The sequence below is a fragment of the Erinaceus europaeus genome, chromosome 11 (assembly GCF_950295315.1).
Source record: "Erinaceus europaeus chromosome 11, mEriEur2.1, whole genome shotgun sequence".
NCBI lineage: Eukaryota > Metazoa > Chordata > Mammalia > Eulipotyphla > Erinaceidae > Erinaceus > Erinaceus europaeus.
This window is the reverse complement of record NC_080172.1, coordinates 65751892-65769017: the sequence shown is the minus strand read 5'-3', so window position 1 is coordinate 65769017 and position 17126 is coordinate 65751892. Positions and strand designations below refer to the sequence as shown.

At 39.3% G+C, this 17126-nt stretch overlaps 1 protein-coding gene across 1 annotated transcript; it reads left to right on the top strand.

Annotated features, from left to right (window-relative positions):
* Positions 1-493: 493 nt before the first annotated feature.
* LOC132532421 (acidic mammalian chitinase) lies at positions 494-8862 on the top strand. Its single transcript, XM_007526928.2, has 9 exons — positions 494-695; positions 1421-1477; positions 2367-2532; positions 2744-2868; positions 2971-3094; positions 3642-3827; positions 4315-4434; positions 4518-4659; positions 8600-8862. The coding sequence occupies exons 1-9, from the start codon at positions 619-621 to the stop codon at positions 8860-8862; spliced, it is 1260 nt and encodes a 419-aa protein (XP_007526990.2). The 5' UTR covers positions 494-618.
* The last annotated feature ends 8264 nt before the right edge of the window (positions 8863-17126 follow it).

Below are 17126 nucleotides of genomic sequence, written 5' to 3'. Positions count from 1 at the left end.
GTTAAATATCAGAAAATGTCTAGTGTATCATACATATGTGCTTAGATATATATTTTAAAAGAAAAACAATATTAACTAAATTATAGCAATAACCAAAGTACCTATTGTAGACAACTGAATAAAGGATATATCATGTATATGTACAGTAGAATAATTTTTAGCTATATAAGTTGTTTGGAATTTGGTGACAGCATTTTCCTCTATAGCAGGATCAACTAAGAGTTATAAAATGGTATTCAATGGAATTCATAGAAGTACTGGGCATCTTTTCTTAAATAGCTCCTAGGCAGAGTCAAGATCCTTAAAACAAACCTGTTTAAGTTAGAAATAAACAATCCTAAGTTATTAGTTTCCAAATCAGAATCTTTGACCTTCTGTGCAATAATGTTCATAATGACTATTTCCACACAGAGATAAGACAACTGGACAAAAATTCATGGCACATTTCAGCAGTACCTAAATCAGGCTATTGGTTCTATTTTTTCCTACTCAGGTTCTGCCTATCAGCTGACATGTTACTTCACCAACTGGGCCCAGTACAGACCTGGCCTGGGGCGCTTCAAGCCTGATGACATCGACCCCTGCCTCTGCACTCACTTGATCTATGCCTTCGCTGGGATGAGCAACAACCAGATCACCACCATTGAATGGAATGACGTCACTCTCTACCAATCTTTCAATGGCCTGAAGAATAAGTAAGAGAAGGGGGATATCTAATTTGGTTTCACCAGAGTCAGTACTTCTCAAACACTAAAGTGCAAACAAGTTATCTGAGATTTTTTTATTTATAATTTTTATTTATGAAAAGGAGGGAACATTGACAAAAACCATAGGATAAGAGGAGTACAACTCCACACAATTCCCACCACTAGAACTCCATATCCTATCCCCTCCCTTGATAGCTTTTCTATCCTTTAACCCTCTGGGAGTATGGACCCAAGGTCATTGTGGGTTGCAGAAGGTGGAAGGTCTGGCTTCTGTAATTGCTTCCCCGCTTGACATGGGCATTTACTGGTCAATCCATACTCCCAGCCTGTCTCTCTCATTCTCTAGTGGGGCAGGATTCTGGGGAAGTAGGGCTCCAGGACACAGTAGTGGGATCATCTGCCCAGGGATGTCTGGTTGGCATTACAATGTTCTCCAGCTTCAATATCACTTTATTTAGGGAATGCTGACTAATAGGATTGTTGTTGTCATGAGGACACATTTCCACATTTGCCCAAGATAGGTATCATCCTCCCTTAAACTATCATTTTTTTCCATCACATAGACTTGGGCTCTCAACTCCCTTTAGTGTACTATAATACACCTTATTAAAAAATAGCAAAGCAATAATACCAAGGTTCAATGCCAGTACAGTGTTATTTTAAAGGAATCTGTGGATTTTTTAAATTTCTAATTTCTACCCTTGGTTTTATAGGAATAGTGAACTGAAAACTCTCCTGGCCATTGGAGGCTGGAACTTTGGAACTGCCCCGTAAGTCTTCTCTGTGAGAGCATGATATCCTTTTGTTATTAAACACAAGTTTTCCCAGTATTAACTATTTCCCACTAGACTTCACTGTTCATCCATAATATCTTAAGGATGAACAGTGAACACATAAGCTGTATAAATAAATAGCTACACAAGAGGCCAAGTGGTGGAGCACCTGGTTAAGTACACATGTTAAATTGCACAAGGTCCTAGGTTCAAGTCCGCTAGTCCTCACCAGCAGAGAGAAAGCTTCAAAAGTGGTAAGCAGTACTACAGGTGTTGCTCTCTCTCAACCTCTCTATCTCCCCCATCCCTCTCATTTTCTCTCTGTCTCTATCCAATAAATAATAAAATAAAATGTTTTAAAACAGATGTCCTATTAAAAATAAACTGCTACACCAGAACCTCAATATTAAATAAGAGCACAACTTAGCTCCTATATTTAAATTTGGGTGGATATTCTGTGACCTGGTTCACAGAGGCTGAGCTGCTGAGATTCTGAAAAGGACTTTTTTTTACAAGTATTTCAAGAGCACAACCTCTGAGAAACATGTTATAGCACTTGTTTCATTGTTCCATATGTGGGGAGGGTGGAAGGAAAGAGAAATACATACAATCAAGAAGACTTCTCTAAGGCTGAACTTTGAATACAGTGGGCCATGGTATCCAGGTGTCAACAAGGGCAATTTGGGAGAAAGATCAGAGTTGTGTGGATAATAGGATAAAAGGAAGTTGAGGTACTATGACTAGAAAGAACAATGAGAAAAGTGGAACATGTTCTAATTTGAAGAGCTTGAGTGAGGAACCCTGGTGCAGAAATACAGGTGCTTGATTTTGCTACATGGTATTTAGTCTATCAAAGCCTCATGCTGCCTTCTTTATGTTCCCTCAGCTTCACTGCCATGGTTTCCACTCCCCAGAACCGCCAGACTTTCATCAACTCCGTCATCAAATTCCTGCGCCAGTATGAGTTTGATGGGCTGGACTTTGACTGGGAGTACCCTGGCTCTCGTGGCAGCCCTCCTCAGGACAAGCACCTCTTCACTGTCCTGGTGAAGGTGAGCTGCAGTTCTGTGGCCTCTGGATGCAAAGGGCACACCAAAGCCTCACATGCAAGGTCCCTGGGGCTACCCAGAAAGCTTAGCTCCCTGCAGCCTCCAGTGAGGCTGCTGAAGAATGAGGGCTAGAAGAGACTCACTCAAGTCAAAGAGCAGCCATGGCTGTCAGTGTAGAGCTGAGAGTCACAGGCTTTCTCCTACTGGTGTCTAGGAAATGCGTGAAGCCTTTGAGCAGGAGGCCAAGCAGGTCAACAAGCCCAGGCTGCTGGTCACCGCTGCAGTGGCTGCTGGCATCTCCAACATCCAGTCTGGTTATGAGATCCCCCAGCTGTCCCAGTGAGTGAACATCTGTCCCACAGGTCCTCTGTGTGTGTCACCTGTGCCAGGGACACGTGCCCATCAGGTGTGTTTTAAAACCCTGCCTGCATCCTTTCCCAGGTACCTGGACTTCATCCACGTCATGACCTATGACCTTCATGGCTCCTGGGAGGGCTACACTGGAGAGAACAGCCCCCTCTACAAATACCCAACTGATACTGGCAGCAATGCCTATCTCAATGTGGTGAGTGCATGCCTGAATGTAGATGCAGCCCAGTGAGGGTGTTGTAAATCCCATGCAGATTTGAGGACAAAGCAAATATGAAATCTACGAATGTCTCACTTGGATAACTGTCTTCCTATAGGGGTGGATATATTTTTTTTAATTATTTATAAAATGAAAACACTGAAAAGACCATAGGATAAGAGGGGCACAATTCCCACCACCAGAGCTCCGTATCCATTCCCTGATAGCTTTCCTATTCCTTAACCTTCTGGGAGTATGGACCCAGGATCATTATGGGGTGCAGAAGGTGGAAGGTCTGGCTCCTGTAATTGCTTCCACACTGAACATAGGCATTGGCAGGTCAGTCCATACTCTCAGAGGGGCTGATCATTTTTAACTAACTACAGTTTGTCATAATGGTTTGAAAAACTACTGACAAAGTCATTTATCTTGTTCAATGCAGTTACATTATATAATAAAAAGGGGGTAATGTAAGTAAGGAACTAGTATAACTGAGTACTAGATCATTAGCTGGGTGGGGTCTCTAAATTCACTGCCATTGCAGGATTATGCTATGAACTACTGGAAGGACAATGGTGCCCCAGCTGAGAAACTCATCGTTGGATTCCCAGCCTATGGACACACTTTCATCCTGAGTGACCCCTCCAATACTGGCATTGGTGCTCCCACTTCTGGTGCTGGTCCTGCTGGGCCCTACACAAGGCAGGCTGGCTTCTGGGCCTACTATGAGGTAGGTGCTGAGCTGTACTGTGTTCTGTGAATTTCTTGCACTATGATTAGCAGCAGTCTTAGGACTAGAATCTGTAGAAAGCTTAAATGTTCATTCTATATCCTCCCTATGTACTTTAAATCCAGATACCACTCTATAAGCTTCAGGTGCTTAAATAACTCATTTATTTACCAATCCCTTATCATGAGGACTAAAGAAGTTGTAATATCCTTTCAAACAATTAATCAACATATCAAGGTCATTTATATAAACATACCAAGAATTAAATAACTTTCTCACAGTACTGTGGGCTCCCAAAATCATCACTAAGAATAAGAAAAAAATGCAAGTGTTTGAAAAGGAACTCTTCTTCTTTACTGCAAATAAACATCCATAATTAGAAACCCTTAACTGAAGATATAAAAGGAAAAATATCAGGCACATGTATGATTTTTCTTTTTGGGAGTCATCCTTATGTATGAAATTCAAATATATTGACTTTTTATAGATCTGCACTTTCCTGACCAATGGAGCTACTCAGGCATGGGATGCCCCTCAGGATGTGCCCTATGCCTACAAGGGCAATGAGTGGGTTGGTTATGACAATATCAAGAGTTTCAATATCAAGGTAAATCTCCTTCCAACATAGTGTGGACAGATCCCTTAATCCTGGGAATAAGAATGACCCCAGGTATTCTCTACCTTTTACAGGCTCAGTGGCTTAAGCAGAACAACTTTGGAGGTGCCATGGTCTGGGCCATTGACCTGGATGACTTCACTGGCACTTTCTGCAACCAGGGCAAATTTCCCTTGATCCATACCCTGAAGGAGGCCCTTGGCCTGAAGAGTGCAAGTAAGTGACAAAGGGAGGATGTCCAGGATATATAAATGTTCCTTCTCTCCATGAAAAGTTAGGAGAAAAGTCTATCATTTTTCATACCAATCTCCCAGGTTGCTTCTTCCCATTTTCTCTTCACTGATCTCACCCAGCTGAGAAACCAGTACTATTTTTTTTCCCTTCTTGAATTTCTATGTCAAGAATCATTAGCTCTTTTGGGAAATTATGCCCACCTGGGAGTGTGGGCTTGGGGATGAAGGGGAATTTCCAGATTTATTATGTTTTTATATAAAAAGGAAACACTGACAAAACCATAGGATAAAAGGGTTACAACTCCACACAGTTCCCACCACCAGAACTCCATATCCCATCCCCTTCCTTGATAGCTTTCTTATTCTTTAACCCTCTGGGAGTATGGACCCATGGTCATTGTGGGATGCAGAAGGTGGAAGGTCTGGCTTCTAGAATTGCTTCCCTGCTGAACATGGGCATTGGCATGTCCATCCATACTCCCAGACTGCTTCTCTCTTTCCCTAGTGGGGCAGGGTTCTAGGGAATTGGAGCTCCAGGACGCACCGGTGGGGTTGTCTGTCCAGGGAAGTCTGATTGGCATAATGCTAGCATCTGGAACCTGGTGACTGAAAAGAGAGTTAACATACAAAACCAAACAAATTGTTGACTAATCATAAACTCAAAGGCTGGAATAGTGCATATGAAGAGCTGGGGGGAGTGTCTTCATTTAGTAGTAGGCATATTTTAGTTATATTCCAAAGGGCCTGTGGCTATACTAGTTTTTTTTTTTTCTTTTCCCTGAGCCTGAAATTTGATATGCAGGTGAATCCAAGTTATTGTCTGGGGAGATAATGTCATGGCTGAAAAAGGACCAGAAAGCTGGATCAGGGAAGACAGTAGCTCCAAGTATGGGAAAGGAGTATAAATATTGTTCACTGTAAAACCCATCAATTGATCTGGGGCCCATACTTATCTTAGGAGCCTATGGCAAGAACTTCCAATACTATGGTGAAGAGTAATCTTCTTCTAGCGTTTGCCCTTCTTCCGTAGCCAGTCAACAGCGTCAGGTTGAGCCTGATGTAAAGTTTCGAGACCTCTTTTGAATCTGGAGAGGTGGCAGTCATTGACTATGTGGGTCATAGTCTGTCTGACAGCCCTGTCTAGTTCCCAATCTGAGGGGGAATGCTTTCAGCTTCTGTCTATTGAGTATGATATTGGCTCTAGGTTTGCTATATATAGACTCCACTATCTTGAGGAATTTCCCATCTATTCCCATTTTTTGGTAGTGTTTTGAGCATGAATGGGTGTTGGATTTTGTCAAAGGCTTTATCTGCATCTATTGAGATAATCATGTGTTTTTTGGTTGCTTTTACTGATGTGGTGAATGACACTGATTGACTTACATATGTTGAACCAGCCTTGCCTTCCTGGGATAAATCCCACTTGGTTGTGATGAACAATCTTTTTGATATACTGCTGTTTCCGGTTGGCCAGGATCTTGTTTAATATTTTGACATCTGTGTTCATCATAGATATTGGTCTGTAGTTTTCCTTTTTTGTTGTATCCCTACCTGCTTTTGGTACCAGGGTGATGTTGGCTTCATAGAAGGTGGGAATGTTCCTGTTTCTTTGATCTTTTGGAAAAGCTTTAGAAGTATAGGTGTTAAATGTTTCCTGGAGGTATTGCAGAATTCGTTTGTAAAGCCATCTGATCCAGGACTTTTGTTGCTGGGAAGATTCTTAATAACTGTTTCAATTTCTTTGTCTATGATTGATGCATTTAGGTTTTGTAGTTCTTCTTGGTTCAGTTTTGGAAGGGCATATGTTTCTAGGAATTGTTCCATTTCTTCCAGATTCTCTAGCTTGGTGGAATATAGTTCTTAGTAGAAGTTTTGCATGATTTTCTGGATTTCTGTGGTATCTATTGTGATATCTCCTTTATCATTTACAATTCTATTTATTTGAGTCTTCTCCCTTTTTTTTTTTAGTGAGTCTGGCTAGGGGGTTGTCAATCTTGTTTAATTTTTCAAAGAACCAACATTTGGCTTCATTGATCTTTTATATGGTTCTCTTATGTTTGATGTTGTTTATTTCTGCTCTAATTTTAGTGACTTCAGTCCTTCTGGTTGCTTTAGGGTTCCCTTTTCCCTCTTACTCTAAGTCCTTAAGGCATGCAATAAGTTTTTTCTTGTTCTCTAATGTGTTATTGTATGGCTATGAGTTTCCCTCTCAGTACTGCTTTAGCTGTGTCCCAAATATCTGATAGCTTGTGTCTTCATTCTCATTTGTTTCCAGGCACATTTGAATTTCTTGCTTGAGTGCCTCTCTGACCCAGAAGTTCTTAAGCAGCATGTTATTGAGTCCAAATTTTGTGACTTTTAGTAATTTTTTGTTTGTTGTTGAATGTTAGCTTTACTACACTGTGATCTGAGAAGACACTTGGGATGATTTCAATGCTCTTGAAGTTGTTGATACTGTCTTTGTGGTCTAACATGTAGTCTATCCTTGAGGATGTAGTGTGTGTATTTGAAAAGAATTTGTATTCCTGTTTTTGGGGGTGAAGAACTCTGAAAATGTCGAGGAGGTCTAGTCTGTCCATCTCTTCATTTAATTCTCTTCTTTCTTGATTCTCTGCTTCGTTGATCTGTCTTAAGTGTAAGAGTGGGGTGTTGAAGTCTCCCACTATTATTATATTACTATTGATGTATTTTTGTAGTTCTTTCAGTAAGTGTTTGATGTATTTAGATTGTCCCTCAATGGGTGCATAGATGTTAATAATTGTTAAATCTTCTTGGTTGGTTGATCCTCTAATCATTATGCAGTGGCCTTGCCTATCTTTTATTACTTTATTTAATTTAAAGTCTGTTGTGTAAGAGATGAAAATGGCTTTTCCTACCTTTTTTGTGGTCCACTAGCCTGTATGATAGTTTTCCATCCTTTCACTTTAAGTCTGTGTTTGTCTTGTTGAGTCAGGTGGGATTCTTGAACATACCATATGGTTGGATTGTGTTTTGTTATACATCCTCCCACTCTATGCCTTTTGATGGGTGAGTTTAAGCCACTGAAATTTATTGATCTTATGGATTAAATTTATTGTAGTGCCATTATTCAACAATTTTTATTTGCTCTGATATATGGCAAATATTATGGTGATGTTCTTGTTTATAAGAGGCCTTTTAGAGCTTCTTTCAGGGAAGGCTTGGTGATGGTTGCCTCCTTTAACTGTTGCCTGTCTGAGAAGGTTTCGATCCCTCCATCTAGTTTGAATGAAAGTCTAGCAGGATATATTATCCTTGGTTGAAACCCTTTTTCATTGAGGGCTTGATAAATATCTTGCCACGCTCTTCTGGCTTTTAGAGCTTGAATGGAGAAGTCATAAGGGTTTTCCCCTTCACATAGAAGGCTTATATTTATTTTATTGAAGACTATTTTGTCTTTTTTATTTATTAAGTTTTAAAGCTATAGAAGAACCTCATGAATCAGACTGACTCTCAATAAAAGCAATACTTCTCTATGAATCCTTTGTTAATAGTTCCTTCCAAGCTACCTGAGGAGATATGACAAAACATCCACAACAGTGTTCATATATTTCTAATGTCTAATCCAGAGTAAGTGCTATCTCCCTAAATTTGTCCAGATTTTCTCTTAGAGCTAATTTTCTTGATGCAGATACCCAGATAGTATTTTGCATATATAGAGTGTTCCATAAAATTTATTGGAAAAATGATCTTGGCATCTGAAGAGAACTCTTGAAATATAAAACCAGGCTGACTTAAAATTGGATTTTTTTTCTAATACCTGAGTATGCGGTTTTTCTATGATCATCTTAGCTGTGAGGATCCAGAGCTAAGAGCACCTCACCTTCAGATCTTCCCAGAGTGTCTTCAGCTGCACGCTAAGCTGGGAGTCTTTGTTCACTAGTCTGTTCTTTGTGCTGTTTCAGGTTGCACTGCCCCTGCTCAGCCCATTGCTCCCATAACTCCACCCTCCAGCAGTGGGAGCAGCAGTGGAAGCGGAAGTGGGAGCAGCAGCTCTGGAAGCAGCTCTGGAGGTAGTGGATTCTGTGCTGGCAAAGCCAATGGCCTCTACCCTGTGGCAAATAACAGAAATGCTTTCTGGCACTGCTTGAATGGAATCACTTACCAGCAGAATTGCCAGGCTGGACTTGTCTTTGATACCAGCTGTGAATGCTGCAACTGGGCTTAAGCCAGACATATGCTTTTATTTCCTAGTGTTCTGAATAGTTTCTTTTGCTTAATATATCTTACTTCTCACTAAATGTCTCCAATAAAATTAATCAGTCAACACATGGGTGTCCTTGTATTTAAATGATTTGGGTGGAAGCTTTTCTATGTGTGAAAGCAAAGGCTATGTGTGTATGGAAAGTGAAGTGGCCAAAGAGAATGTCTGAGGTGATGATGGAGCCAACAACCCCACAGTCATCTACCTGCCTGCAGCTAGATCTGCTGGAAGGTTGGTAGTTGTCACTAGGAAATGTTTGAAAGTCTGGTGTTGGGATGAGATGATGACTTAAAGAATGTAAGTCTGTAGCCTGATGACCAGTCTTCAAGAAGTAACCAGTGTAATCTTGTGAGACTGCTTGAAGTACTCAAGGAGTAATAAGTCAGGGCATTTTTGTCCATTATTTATATTTTATCCAGAGAATTCCTGGATAGGAAACTTTGGAAAGCTCTGTGCAATGGACTCCTTTGGTGGAGTTTGCTCCACTCATGGGTCAGAAGTATCTTCTTCTTAGGATGTCCTCACTCTTGAGACCATAACAGTGGTCATAAACTTCCATGCTTGAACCGCACTGTCTCCTTCCCTAACTTGACTGATATGAGAGGCATCAGGCTGGGGTGGGGTTGGGGGAAGGGCAGGGACTCTCAGCTTATTACCCTGTAGCATCTGCAATTAGGAATAGTAAGGCAAAGGACTAGGTGGTGTCATACCCAGTAGGGTGACACATTAACATACATGAGGACCTGAGTTCAAGCCCCCAGTCCTATTCTGTGGGGAGGAGGGAGCTTTATGATCAGTAAAGCAGTGATTCAGGTATCTCTTTCTTACAGTTTGTTTCTTTCTGTCTCAATCAGAATAAAACAGGAGAAAAGAAAAAATACATATCATCACTGGGAATGGAGGAGTAGTTGTATAGATAAGAAGTCCTTGTGATAACTATTGTGGCAAGAAAGAGAGAGAGAGAGAGACAGAGAGAGCGAAGAGGGACAAGAGGAGATGAGGAGTGAGAATAATTAAAAACAATTTAGAAAAAATAATAATTCCCATTAGTCTCTGAGAGTGCACACTTATACTCATGGCACTGCCATTTGTAATAGTCAACACTTGGAAACAATACAAATGTTTAACAATATAATAATTGTCAAAGAAGATGTAACATATGTATAAAATGAAATACTACACAGTTGTAAGGAACAATGGTGTATTCTCCTTCCCTAAAACATGGGAAAAAAACTAGAGGAAATCATGTTGATAAGACAGAAGGACAAATAACAGATGATATCACTCACAAATGGGTTCTAAGAAACAAAGCATCTAGTGAGACCTTTCCTAGCTCACAGGACTCCTTAAATTCATTTTGGGTGGTACACTTCCTTATTTTTTAATATTTAAAAAAACATTTATTTATTTATTCCTTTTGTTGCCCTATTATTGTTGTTATTGATGTTGTTGTTGAATAGTACAGAGAGAAATGGAGAGAGGAGGGGAAGACAGAGAGGGGGAAAGATAGATACCTAGAGACCTGCTTCACCGTTTGTGAAGTAACTCCCCTGTAGGTGGGGAGCCGGGGGCTTGAACCGGGATCCTTAGGCTTTGCACCACCTGTGCTTAACCCGCTGCACTACCACCAAACTCCCTTGGGTGATACACTTCTTAACAAACCTCAAAACCTAAATATTGGCCAGTGTCCATGAGATGGACATACATACATATATCCAGAAGTTGGGGAAAAACATATACCTTAAAGCAAAAGTGCACAATAGTTTACAGTGAGCCAATAAATGTAGCAAGCAAGCAGAAAGACCTAAAAAGACACCATAAAGTACCTAATAAAATAGTTTCTACTTAAATAGGCCTAGATACCCTCTTCACCTGCCTTCTATTGCACGTTCTTCAATCACTCCAAAGCTAACTTTGTCAGACAAAGTAAGGACTACAAAAGCTGAATAAGTATAAAAACACTGGCATACTTTAATGGTGACTCTTTAGTCACTACCAGGCCACCACATCATCTGGAGCCCTAGTCAGGGAGTCCGTGGGATTCCCACATAGACATGATGGGTCTAGACCTCTAACAGATCCCTCTCACCACTATCACTGGTCATCTCCATCAGAAATAACATAAGGGATCCTTCTTTGGGCCCCTATAGGTCCTGGTCCTCAATGTAGATCAACAGTGATAGGGACTGTTCCATTCTCCGAAAGGAGGCTGGACAACATACTCTGCCTATCACCTGAGGATGATAGGTCCTGAAATTAGCACAGCCTGTAATGTTCCTAGCCATGGCCACGGAATGTGAGCTCAGACCTACAGGGATACAGAAATTACAAAGGTTCTTATGATGACTATGGGCCCCAGATCAAATCGATGGGGCGTACAGTTAACAATATTTATATACTTTTCCTGTATTTGGGAGCTACTTTCTTCCCTGATCCAGCTTTCTGGTTTTTTTTCTAACTATGACACCATCCCCCCAGACAATAACAGAGGTCACCTGCATATTAGACATCAGGTACAGGCAAAAACTAGTTGGGTCATGGGCCCCTTGGAATATACCTAAAATAGACTTACTAGCTTCTTCAAAAATGGAGACCCCAAATCTCCAGCCACAATAGTCTTGCCTACCATGATGCCAACAGGACTTCCCAGGGCAGATGACCTCACCAATGCTGGAGCCCTGCTTCCCCAGAGCTCTGCCCCACTAGGGAAAGAGAGAGAAAGGCTTGGAATATGGATTGACCTGTCAATGCTCATGCTCAGCAGAGAAGCAATTAAGGAAGCCAGATCTTCCATCTTCTGCACTCCATAATGACCCTGGGTCCATGCTCCCAAAGGGTTAAAAGAATAGGAAAGCTATCAGGGAAGAGGATAGCATATGTAATTCTGGTGGTGGGAGTTGTGGGGAATTGTACCCTCTTATCCTATGGGCTTGTCAGTGTTTCCATTTTATAAATAAGAATTAAAAAAAAAAAAACAAAGCAAATGACAATGCAGGCTGAATTCTCAATGGGGTCTATTCTGTCACAGCAGATTCAGAGACTCAAAAGAAGGCAGAAGGGATTAATAAGGGGAGATTTTGGAACCAAGTCCCTGTAGTGTAATAAGATGTTGGTATGGCTGAGGGTGAAATGTTCTGATGAGTATTTTGGGAAAATATGGAAGTGTACCATTGTGACAACAGAAAGTCAATATATCCTCAATAAAGTGATACTGGAATTGAAAAAAGAATTGTAATGGGAAACAATTAGAAAAAAATAGTAATTCTTGTTATTCCCTGAGTGGGCCTTTTTGGAAGATATTCCCTACTAAGGTCACCACTAGAATATAACACTGAAATGGGAACTCAAAGATGTGTGGCATTGGAGTTGATAAAGGATGTGAAAAGGGCTGTTGATTTTAAGGTAAAGCATCTTTGAAAAACAGCAGTCTCTCTTTAGATCATACTAGTATCCCAAAATGATGCCCTTTCCAGTGTACTTCTGTATCTGTCATCTAGAAAAGATGTCAATATGACAGCAGACTGGAAAAGTGGTGATCTCTCATTTTTACTACTCATTTTTCCTAATATAATGTATTATATTATTTATATATAATATAGCATATTATATAAATATAATATATTGCTCAGTAATTCCAATGCCAATTGAAAGCACACAAGTGCTACAGTGTACAAAAAAAGAAGTATAAACCCCTATGACCACTCTAATCTCACCTCCTATAACTCTTCTCACTCACTCCTCTTCAACTATCAATATATAGTCATCTTTACTATTTTTCAAACATTCTAGGCATTTTACTACTCTATTACCCTTCTAAAAGTTAGAATACTCTCTCCTCAGATTTTCTTTTGGTTTCAACTTTAAGATCTTCAAGTTGTTATTCAAATGCACCTTCTTAGTAAGCCCATTCTTGGACATGCAGTCTGTTGTAAATAATGTCCCATTAAAATTAAGTGTTGAGATGTGGCTATGGAGTAGCAGCTAACACATTTTACTCACCCTGATCAACTAGGAAAAGCAACAAAAATCACCTGAAAATTTAACAAAATATAAACAGGATCTCTTCAAATTTCACCAAGCCATGGGTGAGGACAGACACATATGGATCTTGGACAGAAAGCAGGTAAGTGAAAGTATCCTGGCACTAAAAGGCCATACTCAGGAAGGGTTGGAACCAGAGTGGGAGTTTGACAACTGAAGCTCACCACTTCCAGGTCTGAGAAAAAAAGATAGAAAGACAGAAAGAGAGAGAGAGAGAGAGAAAAGAGAGAAAGAACGAAAGAAAGAAGGAAAGCGAATATAGCTTGTGAATGAAAAGAGAGTGAATGAGCAACTAAAAACTGGTTCTCAGAGATGTCAGACACCAAATTAGATCTGGGACTGAAACACACCACTTCCAGGTCCAAGGTTTAACAACAAAAATATTTTTATAAAGAAAATTACCTAAAAAATCACCAATTTACAACTGTGACTTCTCAAGTGTCAATTATTGTTGCCTCACAGAAATTGGAACAGCAGCAGGGAGACCCTTTATTGACATCAAAGTCGAAGAACCTGCATGGTGAATCAGGATAAAACCTCCCATTCCACCAAGATATATAATAAGGAAAATTAAATACCTTAACCACTGCACCTCCTACTGGCACAACAACAAATTCACACTAAATGAGAAATATAGAGACAGTAATAACAGAAATCCTGAATGACCAGACAGACACAGATCTCGAAAAAAAAAATGGAGATAGAGTTCAGAAACATCATTATGGAATCAATTCAAGAAACTAAAGTTTAGGTTCAAGAAATCATTTTATAAAGTTAAGAAAGAAAAAAACTCCAAACATAACTGCAGGGCCTAGAAAACACTTTAAATGCATTTGAGGCTGAGGCAAGAGGCCTCAAAAGTAGGCCTAGTCAGGTTGAGGAAAGGGAGTGAGTGAATATCATCACTTGAAGGTACAACTGCCACAAACTGTGAATTTAAAACTCTTGGAAAAGAAAGGTTTAGGAAAAATAAAGCACTTCTCAGCAGACTCCATAAGAAAGACAAACATCAGAGTTATTGAGATACCTGAGAAAGAAGAGAGAAAAGTAGAGAGCACATTCAAAGAAAATTTAACAATTTTCCATACTTGAGCAAGTTTAAATATAGAAATCTAAGAATGTGAACACACACCTAAATTTTTGAATCCAAAATGACACACACAAAGACACATCACTGTAAAAATATCTAAAATCAATGACAAGAAAAAATTATTGCAGGCTGACAGGGAAAGGAAGAAAGTCACATACAAAGGCAGAATAATCAGGCTTTATTAGATTTTTCATCACAAACCCTAAAGGCGAGGGAGTGAACAGAGAGGCTTTAAACTAAGTCATAGATGATATGAGCTTAATAGATATATTTAGACCCTCTTATCCCCACCCCAAAAGAGAATATACATTCTTTTCAAGTGCACATGAGACATTATCAAGGATCAAACGTGTGTTGAGACAGAATGACAGCCTTAATAAATATATGAATACTGAAATCATAAAAAGTCCTTTTTCTGACCATGAGGTGGTGAGGTTACAAACCAACCACAAAAAGAAAAAAAAAATACACCCAAACTATGGAGACTGAACAATACACTTCTGGATAATACCTGAAAAGTTTAGGTCACTGAAAATGTAAAAAAATTGAAAATTACTTGAATAACAATAAAAATGAAGAGACCAACTACCAGACCCTGTGGGATATAGCAAAAAACTGTCCTAATAGGGAAGTTTATAGCAATACAAGCCCATATAAACAAACAGCAAAGATCTAAAGTGAGCTACCTAATATCACAACTGAGCCAACTAGAAAAGAAGCAACAAACATACTCAAGTCATCAGGAGGAAGGACATAGTCAAAATGAGAGCAGAAATTAAGAATTAGAATCCAAAAAGATAATCCAAAAGATTAATAAACAAAGAGCTGGCTCTTCAAAAGGGTAAATAAAATAGATAAAACACTGGCTAGACTCACAGAAAGCAAAAGAGAGAGAGAAACTATGATAAAAATGATCAGGAACAAGAGAGATGAAATTACAACTGAAGATGGGCAGATACAAAGAATCATACATGGATATTATAAGCATCTCTATAAATTGACAACCTAGAAGATATGTATACATTTCTAGAACCATAACTCTTGCCAAACCTAGCCCAAGAGGAACTAAATAGCTTAAACAAGTCAATCACTACTTTAGAAATTGAATTGATAATCAAAAAAATTACCCAAGAATCAAAGCCCAGGCCCTGATGACTTTACCAACAAATTCTGTAAGACTTTCAAAGAAGAACACCTATTCTCTTCAAATTCTTCCAGAAAGTTGAAGAAGGGCAAAAAATACCAAATACATTCTGTGAGGTAAACATCACTCTGATCCCCAAAGCAGGAAGGGACTCTACGTATAAAGGAAAACTGTAAACCTGTATCCCTGATGAACATTGATACAAAGATCCTGAACAAGATCTTGGCAAATCAAATCCAACAACATGTCAAGAGAATAATTCACCAAGACCAAGTGGGATTCAGCCCTGGGAAATAGAGATGGTTTAATGTCTGCAAAGCAATCAGTATAATCCATCATACCAAAAAAAAAAAAAAAAAAGAAAGATAAAAATCATATGATCCTTCTTTGCTACATCTACTGTGAGAATGAAAACCATTCTCAGTAGACCATTGACATTCCAGAGAATGTCAACATCTCTCTGAAGGCACTCTGTGGAAGGACTTCAACCACATCAATGTAGAGCTCAGTCCTTGGAAAGAAAAAGAAGCGGCTCCAAGTTGACAAATGGTGGGGGAAATAGAAAGGAACTGGCTACTGTTCGCACTATCTGCAGTCATGTACAGAACATGATCAAGGGTGTTACACTGTGTTTCTGATACAAAGCAAGGTCTGTGTGTGCTCATTTCCCTATCAATGTTGTTATTCTGGAGAATGCATCTCCTGTAGAAATCAGAAATTTCTTGGGCAAAAAAATATATAACGCAGGGTTCAAATGAGGTCAGGTGTTGCATGCTCAGTATATCAATCCCAGAAAGATAAATCAAGTCTTGAAGGAAATAACATCAAATTTGTATCAAATTCAGCTGCGTTAATTCAGCAAGCTACAACTGTTAAAAACAAAGATAGCTGGAAATTTTTGGGTGGTATCTATGTTTCCAAAAAAGGAACAGTTTATCAGCCTGATGAATAATCTTTAAGTTGTCCAGCCACACAAGCAGCAAAATAATGGGATGACACATCAGATTTACTTGTGACCACTTAAATGATACAATAAAAGCTATTACTGGTTTGGAATTTTTCCTTAAAAAAAAAAATCACATGGTCATATCAATTGATGCAAAAAAGGGATTTGACAAGATGTAGCATCTATTTATAAAAGAGACCATTTAGAAACTGGGAATAGAAGGACCCATTTACAACAAACCTACAACTAACATCATTCTCAATGGGTAAAAGATAAAAACTTTTTCCCTAAAAGCAGGAACTAGACGAGGATGTCTACTATCTCAACTATTATTCAACATAGCTCTTGAGGTTCTCACCACAATAAAATAAAACAAAACAAAAAAAGAGATATCAAAGGCATAAAGATTAGAAAAGAAGAAACTGACTATACCTACTTGCTCATGACATAGAGAACCACAAAGATTCCACAAAAAAAAAAAAAAACACCACTTGAAATAATAAATTCAGTAATGTAGCAGGATACAAAATCAATACACATAAATCTGTAGTATTTCTGTATACAAACAAGGAGTCAGAGAGTATTTCAAGCATTAGACTATATAATTTATTTGTTAAGATTTATTTTCATGAGAGTGAGAGGAACTAGAACACCTTAGCACTGCCATTATGTATTGCTAGGGATTATATTTGAGACCTCTCATATACAAGTCCTGGGCACTGCTGCTGTACCGTTTCCCTAGCCCTGGGCTAGATACTTCAGATAGTTCTTCTGTTGTGTGGTGAATATTGTCCCCATGATACAGGGAAAGAATCTGAGCTTTTGTGAAGAAAATTTTCCTGGGATCATGAAGTTAATAATTAGCAGGGATGGTTTTCAAAGCTGGGCCTTTCTGGCTCCCCTTACACCACAATACTGCCTTGCAGAAAGTAAATGTCACAATGACTTGAGGGATTTGGTGGGTGGAGTGGTTGCTTAGCAGTCAATGTTAGCATCATCCTTCATTT